General features: G+C 43.8%; 1 protein-coding gene across 1 annotated transcript in view; it reads left to right on the forward strand.

The window, feature by feature from the left end:
- Positions 1-20,499, forward strand: part of ppip5k1a (diphosphoinositol pentakisphosphate kinase 1a) — a 41,938-nt gene that overhangs the window by 1,003 nt on the left and 20,436 nt on the right. Inside the window, 27 exon segments of the mRNA XM_030122526.1 lie at positions 1,748-2,185; positions 3,653-3,848; positions 4,252-4,342; positions 4,425-4,510; positions 4,717-4,871; positions 4,990-5,091; positions 5,475-5,636; positions 5,713-5,834; positions 5,930-6,031; positions 7,498-7,584; positions 7,666-7,741; positions 7,918-8,027; positions 9,321-9,406; positions 10,381-10,424; positions 10,426-10,465; positions 10,468-10,518; positions 10,911-11,029; positions 11,403-11,585; positions 12,938-13,079; positions 13,158-13,381; positions 13,896-14,023; positions 15,076-15,190; positions 15,455-15,562; positions 15,694-15,822; positions 16,227-16,367; positions 17,294-17,387; positions 18,822-18,947. Of these exon segments, the coding sequence (XP_029978386.1) occupies positions 2,042-2,185; positions 3,653-3,848; positions 4,252-4,342; positions 4,425-4,510; positions 4,717-4,871; positions 4,990-5,091; positions 5,475-5,636; positions 5,713-5,834; positions 5,930-6,031; positions 7,498-7,584; positions 7,666-7,741; positions 7,918-8,027; positions 9,321-9,406; positions 10,381-10,424; positions 10,426-10,465; positions 10,468-10,518; positions 10,911-11,029; positions 11,403-11,585; positions 12,938-13,079; positions 13,158-13,381; positions 13,896-14,023; positions 15,076-15,190; positions 15,455-15,562; positions 15,694-15,822; positions 16,227-16,367; positions 17,294-17,387; positions 18,822-18,947 (3,163 nt within the window). The 5' untranslated portion in view covers positions 1,748-2,041.

Raw genomic sequence — 20,499 nt, forward strand, 5'->3', positions numbered from 1 at the left:
AATGACCCTTTATTACCTCACTGTTTGAGATCACACCCTTCTGACTTAAATGAGCTGAAATTATACATTTAAATATTTAAGAAGGCACACATAGAAACCATTTAAGGGGCAGGAGGTGTTTCCTGTCAGTCTGTCTGGTATTGAAGTGGTTTGCTGTTCATTACTTTGCAGGAGGATGCGTTGGTGGACTGTCTGGCTAATGTTTAGTCCAAGTATACACAGTTAAAAGTGAAACAGCCCAGAGGTCGATGTTGCTCAGACACACACTGATGTATCTACAGGATTTTCAGTTCTAGACACACTGTTGGATATTAAACCACTGACTGATGCCGGTAAAAACTCACCTAATCACTAACAGCGGTCATCACTCGATCATATTTTATCACACAAATCCAAACTGTAAAGCCCAAACATGTCAAATTAAAATGAAATGAGAGTAAAATCAGAGCCTATGAACAATATTTTAAGAAATGTTACATTTTACTGTCAGCTGTTTGGTGGTGGTCGGAGGGGCCATAGGCACGAATTGTCAGCCACACTTCTGTCAGTCTGCCCCAGGGCAGCTGTGGATACATAGTTAACAACCGCCAGAGTGGGAATGTGATAATGAATGAATAATGGGTCAATAATGTATAGGGCTTTGAGTGGCCAAAAAAGCGCTATAGAAGTTTAATCCATTATTATTATTGTTATTATTATTATTAGATTTGAGTTTGACTGTTTGATTAATGTTGTTGGTTTGATTCACCTGTTTCACATCTGCTTCTTTTAATTGATTGTACTTTGCTGTTATCCATGAAAACGCACGTTGTTATCAAATGTAGTGTTTCTCAACAGGGGTGGCACAGCCCCCCAGGAGCCGTTGGGACAATGCTGGGGAGGGCGTTTGGAAGAAGAAAGCTGAGAGGGGGGCACTGAGGCAAAAATGGGGGCATTAATCAGTGTTATTCGTCACAGTGTATAATTATCCATATCAGAGGACACTTTGTTTCCAGCGCTGCTTGTGCTGCTGCTTTCCTACTACCAGCATGTTTTCTTAATGGCAAATGTATGTCTCCTGCACCCTCCAACCCACCCACCTGGTCTTACGCTTAGAGGTCCGTTGCGTTACTTACTTGCACTCGACAACTTTTTTTGGTGTGGGGATAGATGATGAGGTCAGAGGGCCTTTACCTATGGAGTGATATTTTCACAGAATAAAAGAAGAACCAACAGTTTCTATTTATATGATGTTTAAACTCAGGTCTGACACGGGGTCCATCAGATCTGGTTTGACCTCCATTGGACTAAAACCTCAGTGGGTTTAATTCTTCAATAAGTGACTGAATGAACTTTGAATTTAACTGAGTTCACTGTTTAGTTTTGGTTCAAATTGACCTAATTTTGTTTTAAAGGGAATATTTCTACATTTATCATCGCCCCCTGCTGGCCAATTTGGTTTATCATTAAACTGGTCTGTGTTTTCATACTGTGATATTCTGGATTGTCTCAGATTCAAACACAACATCTGTTTATTAAATACATTTGAGGAGTTTAACTGTTGTCAGTTTAGCTCTGGTCTTGTCATTGAGGGGTGATAGTGGGTCCAGAACCTGGACCAGTTCAGAACCACTGCTTTAACCTGAGTTTGTGTTAATGTGGCTGAGAACTGATGCAGAATGTAAAGGTCAGGCCCATGTGACGCCTGTGTTTGTCAGTGTTGAATGTGATGCTCACGTATGAAGTAACTGATGTGTGTCTGTTTTAGGTTTTACTGTAACGATGGACGAGTGGACGGTGATCAGATAGAAAGCAGCCGGTCAACTCCCCCTGGATGAAGAACGAGGGCCAACCCACGCTGCTTCACCTCCTCAGATTCCACCTTTAAACCCTTGCGCTTTTTCACACCATTTCCTGTTGGGGCGTCCCCCTCTGGGCGCGGACATCCTCTGTCCCCTTGGCTCTGCTGTCAGTCCAGGCAGAGCACCCCCCACCCCACCCCGGCGGCGTGTCGGTGTACGATGGCGCGGTGGAACGCTGAGGGCTGCCGCGGCCGACTGTGATGTCAGAGCCCAACAGCCCGGGCGAGAGCCGGCGTGGCGCTCCCAGATTCTTCGTGGGCTGCGAGGACGATGAGAGCGAGGCTGTGGATGACAGCATGAGGACAGACATGGATCTGTACGAGGACGACGAAGACACCGACTCGGTGAGGACAAAAACACTAACACAGGATTCCCACGGGGTCTTTAAGTTGTAAAGGTGTTAAATTTACAAACATGTGCGTAATAATGCGCATTATGGCCGCAGCAGCAACAAACATGGAAAGAGGAAAGAGATTCAGTTGAGTAATCACAGAAAGACTTATGGATGTGTGACACTGAGGATATGACTGGGATTTGACAGATCTGATTTAAAATTGGTGAGGAAAGTCTCCCGAAGCTTTAATGATCACATCCTGAACACATCTACAGTATTGGATTGGTGATCAGAGTAGTAGACTGTTTGATGATGCCATAGCCTGATATGCAGACCCTTTAACCATGTCCCATTCCTGACATGCTGATGCTAGGGCCCACTCAACGCTGCAGCTTTAATTCCACATTGAAGGTGGCAACTTTAAGTGTAAGTTCAGTGTAGACCTGGCTACAAACACAATGCATTGGAGTAACATTAAACTGTAATATATCAGTTAAGAGTGTGTTTGTGAGAGGGTGAGAGAGAGTCTCTGTGTGTGTGTAAGCGAATAATTAGTGTCGTTACATACACTGTAAACTAACCAGTGCAATACACAGTCTTTTCATTATTCTAGGTTCCAGTCATTGGGAACCAAAAGAAGCACACTATTACTTTGTATTTTAAAATTAAAAGAGAATAAAATTCTGCCTGCAGTGAAACAAACTTTAAATACAATATACTAATACACTATTTAGGTGTGATTGATTGTAAGATTAAAAACTCCTTCAATAAATGTCACGTGCTTTGTGTCAATAACTGACAGATTGACCTGAATCAGTGTTGTGTGGACCATGGTGGTCCTCTGATGCACTGTGGTACAAACTGAAGTAGGCACGGCCTGACAAGTTTGGAATTACATACAAAGTGACCTTTATTGAACGTATTATACTGTACAGTGGAATTATTATGCCTTTAATCACTATTTTCTGAGTTACTGTATAATGTAAAATTATTACATTATGTGCAGATTTTTTTTTGGCCCACTTTATAATGTAATAGCTGACACAAAATGTTATAAGGTCTAACATTATGCACAAAAAGGTGTTACATTATGTGCTCAGCATTTTGCAACATTATTGACCAGTTATAACATTGAGTTATTCTAACATTTTTTTGTAACATTATGCATCGTTTTAACATTATCAGCTCTAACAAGCCTTAATCCAATTTCAAGATTCAAAGACTTTTTATTGTTAATTCAGCAGATGCACAGGACGTACAGAGAACTGAGACACCGATTCTGTCTCACCTTGTTACTCAATGACTTTTGAATAAAAGAAGTAAAACTAATGAGTCCATGAGTATCATCAGTGTGTTTGGTTGGTCACCACAGTAACGGATCTGAGGTGGATCATGGATCACAGGTGTGTGTTTCTGTCACAGCCTTAATAATACGGTGGTATCCTCTGACCCCCCTCTTCTCCTCCTTCCTCTTCAGCCCCCGGAGCGACAGATCGCGGTGGGGATCTGTTGCATGATGAAGAAGTCCAAGTCCAAGCCCATGACCCAGATCCTGGAGAGGCTGTGCAGGTTCGAGTACATCACCGTGGTCATCTTCCCCGAAGACGTCATCCTCAACGAGCCCGTGGACAATTGGCCTCTGTGTGACTGCCTCATCTCCTTCCACTCCAAGGGTCAGGACATGAACATACATGTCTGTTATCACACAATCCTCACACTACTACAAGTACAAGGCTGGTACACACAAATACTGCCACAGTAATATCCACACATATGGATCATCCACAACAGAGTTCAACACAGTATTGGGCTGTCGCTGCCTTTGAGCAGAAAACACATGTATTTAGGTTTACATTTGTAACAGATAAAGAACGTAGAAGTGTAAACATAATAAAGGTAATGTGTGTTCACAGTAAAAGTGAATTAAAGCACAAAGTTCCATTACCTTCAGTGTCTTTGAAATGTGCTTCTGGGAAAAATCAGTAAAATAGAATAATAAAGTCCTCATACAGTTGTGTGTGAAGTGTGTCTAAGTACCAGTGTTGTACTGAACCTCTGGATGGGTTTGGGTTTCAGGGTTCCCTCTGGATAAGGCCGTGAGCTACGCCAAACTGAGGAACCCTCTGCTCATCAATGACCTGAACATGCAGTACTACATACAGGACAGGTACGCACCACACAGGTGAACCGGAACCTCCGCACACACAGGTGGAGCCCGCTGGTTGACCAGGTCTGTGTTTGTGGAACAGGAGGGAGGTGTATCGCATCCTGCAGGAGGAGGGGATTGATCTGCCTCGGTACGCTGTCCTGAACCGAGACCCCGACAAACCCGACGGTCAGTACCAGCTTCAGCAGTTCTAGAAAAGACACTGGTATTAAAAAAGAACCCAGGGGTCCGAGGGTGAACTCAGGGGATCTCTTCACTCTGGTTTAGTTCCACCTCCAGGTCAAATATAGCTTCATGTATGAACAACGTCAGAGCTGAGGAATGTGATCTGTAGGTCTGTGTGTCAGTATCACCTGAGTGTGTTTGTGTGTTAGAGTGTAATCTGGTGGAGGGTGAGGACCATGTGGAGGTCAACGGGGAAATCTTCCAAAAACCGTTTGTAGAGAAGCCTGTGTGTGCAGAGGACCACAACGTCTACATCTACTACCCAACGTCAGCAGGAGGAGGGAGTCAGCGGCTCTTCAGAAAGGTCAGACCCCCCTGCTTTACACATGACACCCTCAAACAAGCACCATCCCTACCACCACCGTCACCACCTTCACTGTCGTTGACTTTAAATCTGTAAATGGTGTTGTGTGTTTGAGCAGATTGGAAGTCGCAGCAGCGTTTACTCTCCAGAAAGCAGTGTGAGGAAGACAGGATCCTACATCTACGAGGAGTTCATGCCCACAGACGGAACAGATGTCAAGGTACCGCCAGGGTTTCCATGACAACATGTCCAGGGCCTCGTTGTTGACTTATAGTTTGTAGGATAATTTATCTTTAATTATCTTCAAAGTCCAACATGATGACTTTACAGCAGCCACATCAAACACACACACAGTGTTATGTTTGGTTCCCTCTTAAGCCCGTTTCCCCCAGAACAGAGGGCAACCACAGTTCCATCCGTGTTGCCATGGTAAAGCCGTGTGATACTGGTGTCCGTATACACATTCTACGTGTTAATGGGGTTCCTGTGTTAATGCGGTTCTGATGTTCATGGTGTTCTGGAGTTAATGGGGTTCCGGTGTTGATGTGGTTCTGTAGTTAATGGACTTCTGGTGTTAATACAGTTCTGGTCTTGGCGGTTTAGGTTTACACCGTGGGTCCGGACTACGCTCACGCTGAGGCACGGAAATCTCCCGCCCTGGACGGGAAAGTGGAGCGGGACAGCGAGGGGAAGGAGGTGCGTTATCCGGTCATGTTGTCGGCCATGGAGAAGCTGGTGGCCCGGAAGGTGTGCCTGGCCTTTAAGGTAAGCGGACCGGTTCTGGTTCTGTTCATTAAACACTGTGTTTGTTTCCACTGACTGTCCTCTGCTTTCTTTACAGCAAACGGTGTGTGGATTCGACCTGCTCCGAGCCAACGGACACTCGTATGTGTGTGACGTCAACGGGTTCAGCTTCGTCAAGAACTCCATGAAGTACTATGACGATTGTGCAAAGATCCTTGGGTACCAGTGCCTCGACCCGTTCACAGAGCAGGTTCCTTCAGGGTTGGTGTCTGTCTGCGTTTTTAGAACTGAACCGTCTCGTTTCCATGTTTCAGGAACATTGTGATGCGAGAGCTGGCGCCTCAGTTCCAGATCCCCTGGTCCATCCCCACCGAGGCTGAGGACATCCCCATCGTCCCCACCACGTCAGGAACCATGTGAGTCCCAGACCAAGCAGAACCAGGCAGGAAGAACAGTAAGAACATGTGGAACCATGTGAGTTCCAGACCAATCAGAACCAGGTAGGGAGAACAGTAAGAACATGTGGAACCATGTGAGTCCCAGACCAATCAAAATCAGGCAGGAGGAACAATAAGAACATCAGGAATACTGTCACTATTCAGAGGTGTTCTATGTAGTATTCATGTTCACCAGCAGGGGTCTGTCTGGTACCAGAACACACTCAGAACCAGAACCACCATGGAACCCTATGGATCCACAGACTGGATCAGTCACTGAATAAAGGATAAAACTCATAGTTTCATCCGTTTTATTGAATCATCAAGTTTAACTTAACTCAAACTCATTGACACAGTGGATAAACTTTTGCTGCGTTTCCACTACGAGGAAACAGCTCGACTCAGCTCGGCTCGGTTCAACTCGACTCGGTACTCCTGGAGACCGTTCCATTACAGGATACCACTGACTTTACAGTACCTGGACGTCATAGCGATGCTGCGTGTTATTTCCGTGTCGTCTGTTCAGAGAGCTGCTAATAAACTCACTCGTTGCACGTTGTCTCGTCTGAATTTTTACATCGGCCACCAAAGACCGAATCTCCTCGACTGACCATGGTGTAGTTTTGGGCTGTTATCAAGTGGATTAATGTACCGCTATATTCACTGTCCACTTCTGCATCTGTTTTTTGTAAAATGGCGGGTCACAGAGAAAACTGTCTGACCAATCAGTGGTCTGCAGTGTTATACTTCATGGTTTAGTATTGCTTGGAACGTTGGTGGAGGTGATACCAAAAAACTAGTACCGTGTACCAGATTCCAGGTCCTTTTTCGTAATGGAAAGGCAATAACGCTGAGCTGAGTCGAGTCGAGCTGGTACCACGCAGTGGAAACGCGCCATAACACTGTGTCTGATAGTTTACATTATAGCTCTGCTAGCTTATAGTTCTGCTAGCTTAGCTCTGTTAGCTTAGCTCTGTTTTAGACTAAAACAATCACAGTAAAACCACTAAACCTCTGTTTTCTGTTGGTTTGTGTCGTGAATAACTGAACTAAAGATCTGTTTGAATCCAACAAGGTCAGAACTGTCACAGTTTAATCTGAACGGAAACTTAGCAATGATACGAACATCCCTTAATAACGTTATACCTTCATAAGCCTCAGAATCCAACTGACCCGTGTAGAAGAAACACTGACATTTACCATCCACCTCCATTCCGTCCAAGTATAACTGGAGAGTGACTCACTGCTCCCTCTAGTGATCACATCAATCCCTGTGACTGGAACTAAATTCCCTTCATATCTGTTCAATCTAACACTTCACAGATGTTTATTATAAATACTACCAGGATCATTTTTGGTCATTTTTAACGATAACCACTCATTGAATGTAAAATATGGTACATTTGTTGTGGTTAAAACCCTGTGAATGTGTTGTAACGTTTCAGGATGGAGCTCCGCTGCGTCATTGCCGTCATCCGCCACGGAGACCGAACACCTAAACAGAAGATGAAGATGGAAGTTCGTAACCCCATGTACGTCCTGCCTCTGTCTCCGCTTTAGTTTATTCAGTGACATATTTGAACTCATTACATGTTTTTCTGTGATCGCTGCAGGTTCTTTGACCTGTTTGACAAATACGGAGGTTACAAAACAGGGAAATTGAAGCTGAAGAAGCCCAAACAGCTGCAGGTCTGTAAAACTAGAGTGTGTTAAACAGTCTGTAAAACCAGTCTGTAAAACCAGTGTGTGTTGAACAGTTGGTAAAACCAGTGTGTGTTGAACAGTTGGTAAAACCAGTGTGTGTTGAACAGTCAGTAAATCTAGTTTGTGTTGAACAGTCGGTAAACCCAGTGTGTCTTTAACAGGAGGTGCTGGACATCACTCGTCAGCTGTTGGCTGAACTGGGACAACACAACGACTGTGAGATTGAAGAGAAGAAGTCCAAACTGGAACAGCTGAAGACGGTTCTAGAAATGTAAGAAGCTCAACCTGTTATTTATGAGGTGCCTCATTCACACCCTGTTATATCAGGGCCATTAATCCTCCCACCTCCACTTTCAAATGCCACAGGTCAGGAAGACACAGCACATACAGACAAATGAAGCCATCATCAGTCAGTAAAACCAGGTTTAGTCCATGAGCTTTAAAGGGTCAGTCCACTGTGTCTCTGACGACACATTTTCTGCGTCAGCGTCATTCAGTACTGTAATCCCTGAACCGATTGGGCTGTTGACACATTAGTGTAGAAGCCTGCATTGGCTGGGGGGGTAGAAGTGGGAAGGGCAGAGAACAGCATAGTGCAGTCGGTGAGAGAGAGATGGAAAATTTTACAAACCTGGCTCAATGAATGTAACATGACATGACACGGCTTTCTTAAACAAAGACAAAGTGCTTTATTTTCCATTTATTTTACAAAAAAAACCCTCTGGTCTCAGTAATGTTCTGTGAACCAAGGAAGCACCACCAATACTGAATAATAATGTGGACAGACAGTGGGTTTGGGTTATTCTGTTCATTTATTTCATGAAGACAATGTGCTCTTTTCTCTAACATGCTGTGTGTCTTGGCTGCTGCTGTCTGAACCTTTTCCACATTTATGTTGTTCACTAACATTTAAAAGAAAATTCAAGGTGTTTTTAGCCTGTGTTTAGTTTGGTTAAATGTCTGAGAAGGACTGTTGATGCTTGTGTCTTTCCAGTTTTTTATTCTGCTCTTTACATTGTTAATGTTACAGTGAATGTTATTACAAGTCGCTCATTGTTGAATGGCTGTGTGTGTACCCCTGTCCCACCAATTTTTTTGGACATGGGGAGGTACCAGTAGCCTCATTATGCTGTTTTTGGGGCGTGGTTCAAAAAAGGTTGACAAACCCTAATGTAGACCAACTGAAATGTATCAACAAATGGAAAATAGTTGAAAGTTTATTTCTATAATCTCATGAAGTTTCATTGTGAGCATTCACAGTTGTTTTTCATAATAAATATAATACAGATTCAAGTCTTTTTTTTTTTTTTTTTTACTATAACACACTGTTTTAAGCATTTATTCCATATAAAAATGACAATTAATGGACAGATATTGAAAGTTAAGTAGTTTGTGAAAAAAGCTGCGAAAGAATTGACAAAAAAAAACATTTCTTGACACTTTAATTGTACAAAGGACATAAATAAATGTAGGCCTGTTCTAATGTGAGTCCACATCCCTGGTTCACAGTCAGTTCAGGTGGTGGTAACTGGTCCTCATTGGTTTCCTACTGTAACTGGTGCAGGTACGGACACTTCTCTGGGATCAACAGGAAGGTGCAGCTGACCTACCTCCCCCACGGACAGCCCAAGACCTCCAGTGAGGAGGAAGGTAAGTCATACCTGGACACACCATCACACCTAGACCAGGTCCGAACTGGCTCAGGATGCCTCCAGGACACACTTGGACAGAGACATTGTCCATATTCTGTCTTCAGTCTGAACTGGGACGTGTTGAAGGACTGAACACTCAGCTAATGTTGTCTGTGGACGTCCAAGTCCACACACACACACACACACACACACACACACATATATGTATATATATAGTCCCCCCTGTCTGTAGTGTCAACGCTCTGCAAAGACAACCCACCTTTAAGAGGACATACAGTCCAGTTCACATGATTCATAATTTAACCCCCTCTGACCCAGAGAACCACAGAACCCTATAGACCCACAGAACCACAGAACACCATAGACCCATAAAACCACAGAACCCCATAGACACATAGAACCACAGAACACCATAGAACCACAGAATCCCGTAGACCCATAAAACCATAGAACCACAGAACACCATAGAACCACAGAACCCCATAGACCTATAAAACCACAGAACCATAGACCCACAGAACCCCATAGACCTATAGAACCACAGAACCCCATAGACCGATAGAACCACAGAACACCATAGACCCATAGAACCACAGAACCCTATAGACCCATAGAACCACAGAACCCTATAGATCAATAGAACCACAGAACCCCATAGACCCATAAAACCACAGAACCCATAGACATAGAACCGCAGAACACCATAAAACCACAGAACCCATAGACCCATAGAACCACAGAACCCCATAGAACCACAGAACACTATAGATCCATAGAACCACAGAACCCCATAGACCCAAAGAACCACAGAACCCCATAGATCCATAGAACCCATCCTCCACAGTATATTTTTACAGCTCTAGACACGTCATATGGAGCATTTTAGTTATGTATATATCAGTACAACCGTTATTTCCCATTGGACCTGTGTTTACGGTGGGTGTGAACAGGGGCTGTTTGTGTCTGTTCCAGATACTCGTAAGGAGGGTCCGTCTCTGCTGCTGGTGCTGAAGTGGGGGGGGGGAGTTGACCCCCGCAGGCAGAGTCCAGGCGGAGGAGCTGGGCGGGCCTTCCGCTGTATGTACCCGGAGGTCAAGGTAAGGGTGGGGGGTCCTACCATACCCACAGAGTAGGCAAACACATGTAGAACACAGACAGTCTCTACTGCAGATCACACACATGGAACTTCACATATGGGCTCTACTGTTTTTACTCAGACCACTCCCATGTAAATGCAGTCAGCAGGTATATACATATAAGAACCCAAACCTTTAATTAAATGTGTAGTTGCAGTAGGGCTGTTAAAGGAGGCAGATTAATATTAGAGTTAATTAGAGAACATTACTCACCCTGCCTCTATAGTGGAACCCACAGTACCAGAGGACACAGAAGGACATCCTCTGGTATTGGTATCGGTACTAGAGGACATAGAAGGACATCCTCTGGTATCGGTAGGTACCCCAGAGTTCCATCTGACCTGTTTCTGTTGTTGTCTTCAGGAGACTATGCTGGGTTCCCCGGTTGTGGACTTCTACGGTTACACAGCACCTACAGACACGACTTGAAGATTTATGCGTCTGATGAAGGTCGGGTCCAGATGACGGCGGCGGCCTTCGCAAAGGTTCGACTACATCCACAGGACAGGTTTATGAGCACCATGGTTTCTATAGCAGTGGATGAAGCTGCTGGTCTGTAAGGGTCAGGGTCTACATTCATGGTAGCCTGGTTCTAAAGGGTCGGGGTCTACATTGATGTTGACCCGGTTCTTTTGGTCAGGGTCTACATTCATGTTAACCCGGTTCTTTTGGGTCAGGGTCTACATTCACATTAACCCGGTTCTTTTGGGTCAGGGTCTACGTTCACGTTAACACGGTTCCTTTGGGTCAGGGTGTACGTTCATGTTAACCCGGTTCTTTTGGGTCAGGGTCTACATAATAACCTGGTTCTTTTGGGTCAGGGTCTACATTCACGTTAACCCGGTTCTTTTGGGTCAGGGTCTGCTGGCTCTGGAGGGGGAGCTGACGCCCATCCTGGTGCAAATGGTGAAGAGCGCCAACATGAATGGTCTCCTGGACAACGACAGCGACTCCCTGAGCAGCTGTCAACACCGGGTCAAAGCCCGGCTCCACGAGATCCTGCAGAAGGACCGGGACTTCATTGACGAGGACTATGACCGGGTGAGTGGACCAGGAGTGGAAGGAGGGGGAGACTGGTTTTGGCTTCAGTGATGTTACAGTAGGGCTGTGCAATTAATCGAAATTCAATGAGGATTTCGATTATTACACGCAACGATTACAAAAATTATGTAATCGAGAAAAAACGATTATTAATTTTGAGTCGTTTTAATTCACGTGCACGCAAGCTCCCATGAGCTGCTCTGCCCCGCCCCCCTCTAAGCTACTGCTGCCTGCTAGCCGGCAGGTCCACCCCAAGAGGACAGTTGGACCTAGCGGTCTGGAAAAACGGCAGGAGAATCACAGCAGAAGTGCTTGGTAAACAAAAAAGGCAAGTCCAATTCAATTGTATGGAATCACTTTGGGTTTGATGAAGAAGACGAAGAGCAAAAACACATCACGTGCTAAAAGTGTTTGGTAGTTGTGTCCGCACCGACCGGTAACACAACAAACCTTTGTGACCATCTGAAGTTTAACCACCGCCACCTTTATCATAATCTTTATCTTATGAAAAACTAAAACGCATAAAAACAACTTCGTCCGCAATGCAATCTTCAGTCTCCGAATCTCTTTACGCTGCAACTCCCGTATTAACCTAACCCTAACCCGTATAACCCTAACGTGCGTATTCTACAGGGTGTCCCATAAGTCTGTATACATAGGAAAAATAAACGTTTCTTGACATAAACCATTTTTATTTCTATAATATGCTCTATATGACTGCCATTTTGTCGGGAACACATTTCAATGCATGTCCTCCACTGCTGAAGAACTATAAAGAAGAAATGTAAAGAAATACATGTTAGAACCATATGTATTATGTCTCCTATGTATGGAGACTTATGGGACACCCTGTAGATGGCTGATGTATACAGAAGGCCGGAACTGAAACCTCACAGCACGCCACTGAATTTACTATGTTTCATACTACATTGAACATACTTGAATTTATAATTTGCACTTTACGTGAGTTTTTTTTTTTTATTGCTACAGTTCTATGGCAAGTCTATAGCAGTTTAATTCCAGTGCACTATTTGTTTACAAAAGGAAACATACTTGAATTTACAGTACACTTATTTGATTTCAAAGATTTTTTTGTTTCGTACAAAAGTGAAAATACTTTGTTTTAGTGGTTAAAAGCTTTATTTATGTTTAAAGAGTATATTTTACATTGTTTTGCAAGAAAAAAATAAACAACTTTAAGGTTAACAAATAATCGTTTTTAATAATCGTGATTTCAATTATTGCTAAAATAATCGTGATTTTTTTTTTTTTTTCTATAATCCCTATGTTCCCTATGTTACAGTACAGATTCTGGAGGGTCTGCTCTGATTGGTTCTATTTGTTTTTTGTAGCTGGCTCCAACCTGCAGCGCCTCCCTGGTCAATTCCATGAGGATGGTCCAGAACCCGGTGTCCACCTGTGATCGGGTCTACACCCTCATCCAGAGCCTCACGTCCCAGATCCGGAAGAGGATGGAGGACCCCAAGTCAGCAGGTGAGTCCGGTCCTCCGTCCCAGCACTGTGTCCGTCCTCTTGTCTGTCTCATCCCTGTCCCCGTCCCTCATCCCCCAGACCTCCAGCTGTACCACAGTGAGACCCTGGAGCTGATGCTGCAGCGTTGGTCCAAACTGGAGCGCGACTTCCGCATGAAGAACGGACGCTATGACATCAGTAAGATCCCCGACATCTACGACTGCGTGAAGTACGATGTGATCCACAACGCCACGCTGGGTCTGGAGGACACGCTGGAGCTCTTTCGACTGTCCAGAGCCCTGGCGGACGTCGTCATCCCGCAGGTCTGTCCAAAACTGGGACACTTCAACCCTTTGATGTCTCTGAGCCTGGAGGTTGAACACAGATACAGTTCAGAAGGTCTCATTCAGGGAGGATTTAGTGTCAGAAATGCTGATGTGGTTTTATTTGATAGTAAAATGTGTATTTTATGATTTATTCAGTGTGGAAGTAATGATGTCATAAACATGTCAATCATAATCCCAGTGGGTGGAGTTTCAAAGGAAGCAGCTGTTTCTATAAGGTTTGTTGAGTTTGCACTTCAAATGTTCCAGATCCAGTTCAGAAGAAATGTGTAAATGATGTCAAATATGTCCCAGTCATGAATGAAAACCCAAGTGATCAGGCCAGACACACGTCTTATATTTTAAATGGGTTTTAAACTAAAGTACGGTTTATATAAAAAAAGTACAATCATGAATGAGAACATAAAAACAGATAAATAATGTTTGGATGTGACCTGTTTTACTGAATGAGCCTTAGTTTCATTTAGTTTAAGGTTCTTCTTCTGTGCGTCAGGAATATGGCATCAGTAAAGTGGAGAAACTGGACATCGCCTACGCCTACTGCCTCCCACTGGTCCGGAAGATCCAAATGGACCTGCAGAGGACGCATGAGGACGAGTCTGTCAACAAACTGCATCCTCTGTGAGTAGGACCTGTCCTCATATGAGTGGACTGTCAGTGTCTGTGAAATCAGAAAGATCCAATTGGGTTCATTCTATTAGTCTAGAACACATTAGGGTAGATGCCTGTATTGGCTGAGGGGTGGAAGGGGGTGGGGCAGACAGCAGCAGAGTGCAGTCAGTGATGTGTGTGTGTGTGTGTGTGTGTGTGTGTATTTATTTAAATCTACAGGGTGTCCCATAAGTCTCCATACATAGGAAAAATAAACATTTCTTGACATAAACCATTTTTATTTATATAATATGCTCTATATGACTGCCATTTTGTCAGGAACACATTTCAATACGTGTCCTCCACTGCTGAAGAACTATAAAGAAGAAATATAAAGAAATACATGTTAGAACCATATATGAGTGGAATGTATTATGTCTCCTATGTATGGAGACTTATGGGACACCCTGTATATACAGAGCTGTACACTACTGCTGTAGTGTACATGTGAGGCCAGTAGGGGGTGGTTTACCTCTGTAGTCTACATGCAGGGGTGATAGTATTCCAGCACCAAGGGGTGGGGTGGGAGATGCAGGATATATATCATGCATGCAAAAAGGTCAGAGCCAGTACAGTATCACACTGATTAATCCAGATGTTCCTGATATTTCTTGTTGTGGTACTGTGGTCAGATACACCTGGATTAACCAGTGTGTCCGATAATGAAAGACAGGAAATAAAGGAGCTGCCTTAAGTTCAGGAAGTAGTGGGGCTGTGCATAAAGCCCAGTACGGCCACTAGCCAATCAACAGTAGAGAGGGGGCGGGTCTTGTGGAGACGAACAAATATAACAAGGACGTGGTGCATTATAGAGCTCTGTAGATAAAGCTGTGAGAAAGGGACAGGGAGCTCCACTCACCTTATCATTGACTACCTGCCCCCCCCCCCCCAAGTTTCTAAACCTACTGTGATGTGATGAGTCTGACGGATGAGCCTGTGTTGGTCTACTTCAGCGTTCCCGGGGTAACCATTGATGTTTTTTTTCTGTTTCACTTCCTGTGATGAATCCTGTTCTGTTGCAGATATTCTCGTGGAGTGATGTCTCCAGGTCGTCATGTCAGGACTCGCTTGTATTTCACCAGTGAGAGTCATGTCCACTCTCTGCTCAGCATCTTCCGCTATGGTGGACTATTGGACGTGAGTACCTCCACCCAGCACCACCCACTCAGTCCGTTCAGTCCACTCAGTTTGTGCAGTTCATACAGGACAGAACAGACCCGTCTGTATCTGCAGTTTATCAGAACTCTCGTTTAAAGCTAAAGTTTCAGAATCCCTCAATTTAAGATGAAAAATGGATGTTGTAAAATCAGACTAAAGTTGTAAATCCCTTCCAGGTTTGTGATTTGAATCTGCAGTTGTGTTTGTGAAGAACCGGTGTGAGTGTGTCGTTTGTGTGTTCAGGAGGAGAAGGACCAGCAGTGGAAACGGGCCATGGATTATCTCAGCGCTGTGTCCGAACTCAACTACATGACTCAGATTGTCATCATGTTGTATGAAGACAACAACAAGGTCAGACAGACAGATGGACACTTTTATAGGGTCAGTGGGGTGGTTGACCTGGGAGCAGCGCAGAAGGAACGACATGTTTCTGATGTTCATAAATGTGTCTGGGGTGCTGGGACGTCCTGTGTCTCCTCCAGGAGCTGTCGTCTGAGGAGCGTTTCCATGTGGAGCTCCACTTCAGTCCGGGGGTGAAGGGGGTGGAAGAGGAGGAGAACGCCCCCATGGGGTTTGGCTTCAGGCCTGCATCGGCGGAGGTTGCCCAGCAGGTACCACCACATCCTGGTTCCTTCACAGCGTTCTCCACTCAGAGAACCTCGTCTATCATCTCCAGTATCACCTGTCCATATCACCTCACCCTATCACCTCCAGTATCACCGCCCCTATCACCTCCTGTGTCCCCTCCTGCATCACCTCCCCATCACCTCCTTTATCACCTCCCACTATCAACTCGTGCCACCTCCTGTATCACCTCCCCCTCTCACCTCCCCTATCACCTCCCCTATCACATTTCCTATCACCTCCTGTACCACCTCCAGTATCACCTCCCCTGTTGCCTTCCCTCTCACCTCCTGTGTCACCTCCCCTATCACCTCCCCTATCACCTCCCCTGTCACCTCCCCTATCACCTCCTGTGTCACCTCCTTCATCCTGTTCCTCTGTGATTGGTCAGAATGGGCAGAAGCAGACCGACCCTGGCAGCCTGGAGGACCTGTCACGGGACGAGACGGATCGGGCCGTGCCACTGTCGGAGCCAATCACCATTCAGAGGAGGTCTCCGCTGATTCGGAACCACAAGACCGGGTCCATGGAGGTGAGGGTTTACAGAGGACCACCTTGATCTGTTTGTACAGATGACCCATGAGCGGGTTCGGTTTAACCTGCAGGAGCTTACGGATGAAGGAGGACCGCGATTAATGACATCATCGTCAACTCTGTAACTTTATGTCATTACTGTATGAATCTAATCATTGATGTTTTGCTAAGCCCCTCCCTAAAAGATCTGCTGTCCAATCCTATGTTAGCAACTGCAACCAGGTACTGGACACCAGTCAATCATTAACAAGTGAAGCTGGGGTCAGTGTTAGGGACAGTGTTTGGGTCAATGTTAGGGTTAGGGTCAGTGTTAGAGTTAGAGCTAGGGTCAGTGTTTGAGGTAGGGTCAGAGTTGGGGTCAGTGTTAGGGTTAGAGTTGGGGTCAGTGTTAGAGGTAGAGTTAGGGTCAGTGTTAGGGTCAGTTTTAGGGTTAGGGTCAGTGTTAGAGTTAGGGTTAGTGTTAGAGTCAGGGTCAGTGTGAGGGTCAGAGTTAGGGTCAGTGTCAATCTTTATACATCTACTAAATCCTGGTTAAATTCAGCCTGTGACTGTGCCCTGGTTTTGTTTGTTCCTCCACTCGTCTGTCGTGTTGAACGGTGACTGATTTTGACATAAATCTGCTGCTGAACCTGTTGTTTGTTCGTTTCTGTCTCTTTCTGCGTCTGCTGAAGGCTTGTGTTCTATTATTAATAAATGTTTGTTTAATCCATTCAATCACCTCATAAGCCATCAGTGTAGTTTTCATTTGACATCTGTGACATTTGATGCTTTTCTCCTCATAGTCATGTCTGTTGAACATGTGGTGTCCATCAGCTCATCTGACTTTGGTTTATAACGTGTGGGCGTGTCCTGTGTTCTATCTCATTTATCGCATTTGTTTCCTCTGTCGGTTCAGTCTTATTTCTGTGTTTTTTTTTCCTCCAGGTTTTGTCGGAGACGTCATCGTCTAAAGTGGGCAGCTACCGCCTCTTCTCGTTCTGCTCCCGTCAGTCTCCTGAGATGAAGCAGAGTGGATTAGGTAGGTGTCATCAGGACCCGTTGCCATGGTAACTGTCTGAAATGTCAGGAGCAGCGGCTGACTTTAGATCAGTGTATTTTCATGGTTTGGATCTTCGCTGCGGTAAAAAAAAAAAAACAAAGATAAAGGTTGAATTTTGAGACTAGACATGAACATTAGATCCACTACAGTTAAAGTGACATGCATTTGATTATTGATGAACCGTTTCTGACCCTGTCCTTCTTATAGTTTTCATTGATGTATTTCGGGTGTTTCTATTAGTTCTTCTGATATAATGGCCTCAGAAGATTAGGAAGTTTTGTTGTCAGTGTTGACCTTTACAGATATTTTTAAAGCTTTCATTGTTTTTGAATCATTCTGAATACAGCAGTTTTCCAAATCAATAGCCTTTATTTTGAGGTTTTAACCATGAATTCAATACAACAAAAACCCAACATGAATAACACTGATCTACAGTGTTTTATAAATGATCTTCCTCAGATTAAATGTGTTAAATCTTCCATCCTTTAATCAGATGAATTTAAACCAAATGACCAAAGTGCTGTTTATCTGATGTTTTTGATGTATATAATAGTGTTTATTCCACATATATACTGGTTTATGTCCATTTATCCAGTAGATTTGTAAATTTTCCAGTAAAAAGAACCTGTAAAGTGAATGTATTGTAATGAACAGATAGTGTTTTCCTTTGGACTCAAACCCATTCGATCATTAATTCACATATTTGACATTTTAACCATAGACTTTATTTGTGAAAATATAGACAAGCAGCATTTGAACTGAATTTACATTTATTATGGATTATACTGGACACGTGACTGTTATTATACAGGTTTATTACTGTTATTGTACTGGTTTATTTCCGTTATTGTACAGGTTTATTACCATTATTATACATATTTATTACCGTTATTATTCAGGTTTATTACCGTTATTATACAGGTTTATTACTCAAAAACCAGTATTATCAAAGTAAACAAGATGAGTTAAAGGTTCAGTGCACATGTTTGTGTTGAGTCTGTTGTTTTTGGACATTAGTTAAATCCATGCAAAAGCAAACACTGACCTCTGTGTAGAGTCAAATCCCTGATATGATCCACAGATGGTTATTGGTGTTAGAAAGCAGTACCAGAACCAACAGATTCAACATCAACACGTAAACAGACAATGGGTTCAACCAGACTCCAAGTCTAAGTTCAACCAAACTCTGAGTCTAAGTTCAACCAGATACTTCCTGGTAAAGTCGTCGTCGGTTTATGGACCTGAGTAGAATATCTTTTTTTTTTTTTCAATTGCTTATTGTCTATGTTGAAGTCCAACCCTGACTGCATGGCTTCCTCTGGCTCTGTCTCTTTTTCTTCTTCTTCTGTGGACAGTTTGTAGAGTAACTGCATGTCATGTAATGGTGACTAACAAACCCCGCCCCCCTCGCAGGCTCTCAGTGCGCCGGCCTCTTCAGCACCACTGTCCTAGGTGGGTCCTCTAGTGCCCCCAACCTGCAGGACTACGCACGCGCACATCGAAAAAAATTCTCCAGCAGCAGTCTGTCCTACAAAGACGGTACGTGTGTGAGACGCTCAGTGTGTGTGAAGTCTGAGGGGAGCTGAAGGATCATGGGTAATGACTGAGCGCAGGCCTAGACAGTGGGGAACAGACAGAATAACCATCACGTATGTTCATACATGTTCCACAGATAGCGGTCATGTCTGAGTGTGTTCACCAGAACATCTGGGTCTGTCCATCAGGTCTACAACATCTGGACCAGACGATGGTTCTGTTCTGGTCCCCGGGCCCAGTTTAATGAGGGTTTAGGATAAAAACACAGGCTGTTCGCAGTAGTGTTAGTATGTTTTCACCCATCGTATCCATGAGCTGAGCCCAGTTCACACTCATATGGATATTTAAGCCTTTATTATCAGAAAAACCCATCATTCCACCAAATGTCTGCGCACACGACCACACAAAAAAACAAACACTAACCCTGAACCAAGCATGAAACCAAACCAGCACAAATCTGCTCTTCTTAAAACTCCAAAAGTTTTCAGCATCAGTTAATCTGTTAATTGTTTTCCCTGATTCTAATTGTTTTGTCAAAAAATGTTAGAAAACCCTGGAATGAAAGTAATATCATTAAATAAATTGTTTTATTCACAAATGATTATAATGATTAAGCAGAACATAAACTATATGGCCAAAAGTATGTGGACACCTCAGACCTCCAAGTTGTCAGACGTCCACCTCCTGTTGGCTTGTGATATTATCATGATAATCATGTTCAATAACTGTCACGGCACAGGTCAGATCCATGAGACAGAGTTGAGGAATCCAGTTACAGAACATATCAGTTATGGGCAGAACATGACAAATATTTCAGAAATGTTGAGTTTAGAACATATAAAACAATTAGAATAACAAAAACTAAAATGTGCAATGTTAAATAAAATAAATGAGAAAAAAAAATGTCTGAAGTATTTTGGATTTTCAGTGACATCATAAACAAAACTGACCCAATGATATTTATAACAAACTGAAGTTATATCATGGCATTGGTATTTATGGTATTAATTGTGTCCCAATACTTTTGTCCATGCAGTGTAGAACATTAGAAGCAGGAATCAGACAGTTCTCATTTAGTCTCTTAAATAACCCATTATTGACTCTCCAGTCATTACATCGCATTTGTCAGGTGTTAAAAATAAAATCTCAGACACTTGGCTCTTGCTCTGAGTCTGCTGTGAATGGCGCCCCCTATATAATTATATACATTAACCAGGACACATTTAACGGATGCACAAAAGAGCTTGTTTGGTCCATTTCCATTAAACTCGTTTGAGGATGAGCGTCGGTTTCATGTCCAGAACTGATCCCAGTGTTCGTTTTTGCAGATATCCATGTGAGTGTGAACAGTTGTAGACGGTTTGATGAATCCGGAACAGACTCTGCATGGATGAAGCTACATGTCATTGTGTGTTTTTGTGACACCCCCCACCCCACCCCATGACCGTGACCTCCATGTGTTTTCTATGACATGGTTCATTGCGTCCCATCAACCAGATCTGTGAAGCACATGTTAAAGGGTGGGGCTTTTGGGGCAGTCAGGGTTATCAGGGTA

This window comes from Sphaeramia orbicularis, chromosome 3 (assembly GCF_902148855.1).
Source record: "Sphaeramia orbicularis chromosome 3, fSphaOr1.1, whole genome shotgun sequence".
Taxonomy (NCBI): domain Eukaryota; kingdom Metazoa; phylum Chordata; class Actinopteri; order Kurtiformes; family Apogonidae; genus Sphaeramia; species Sphaeramia orbicularis.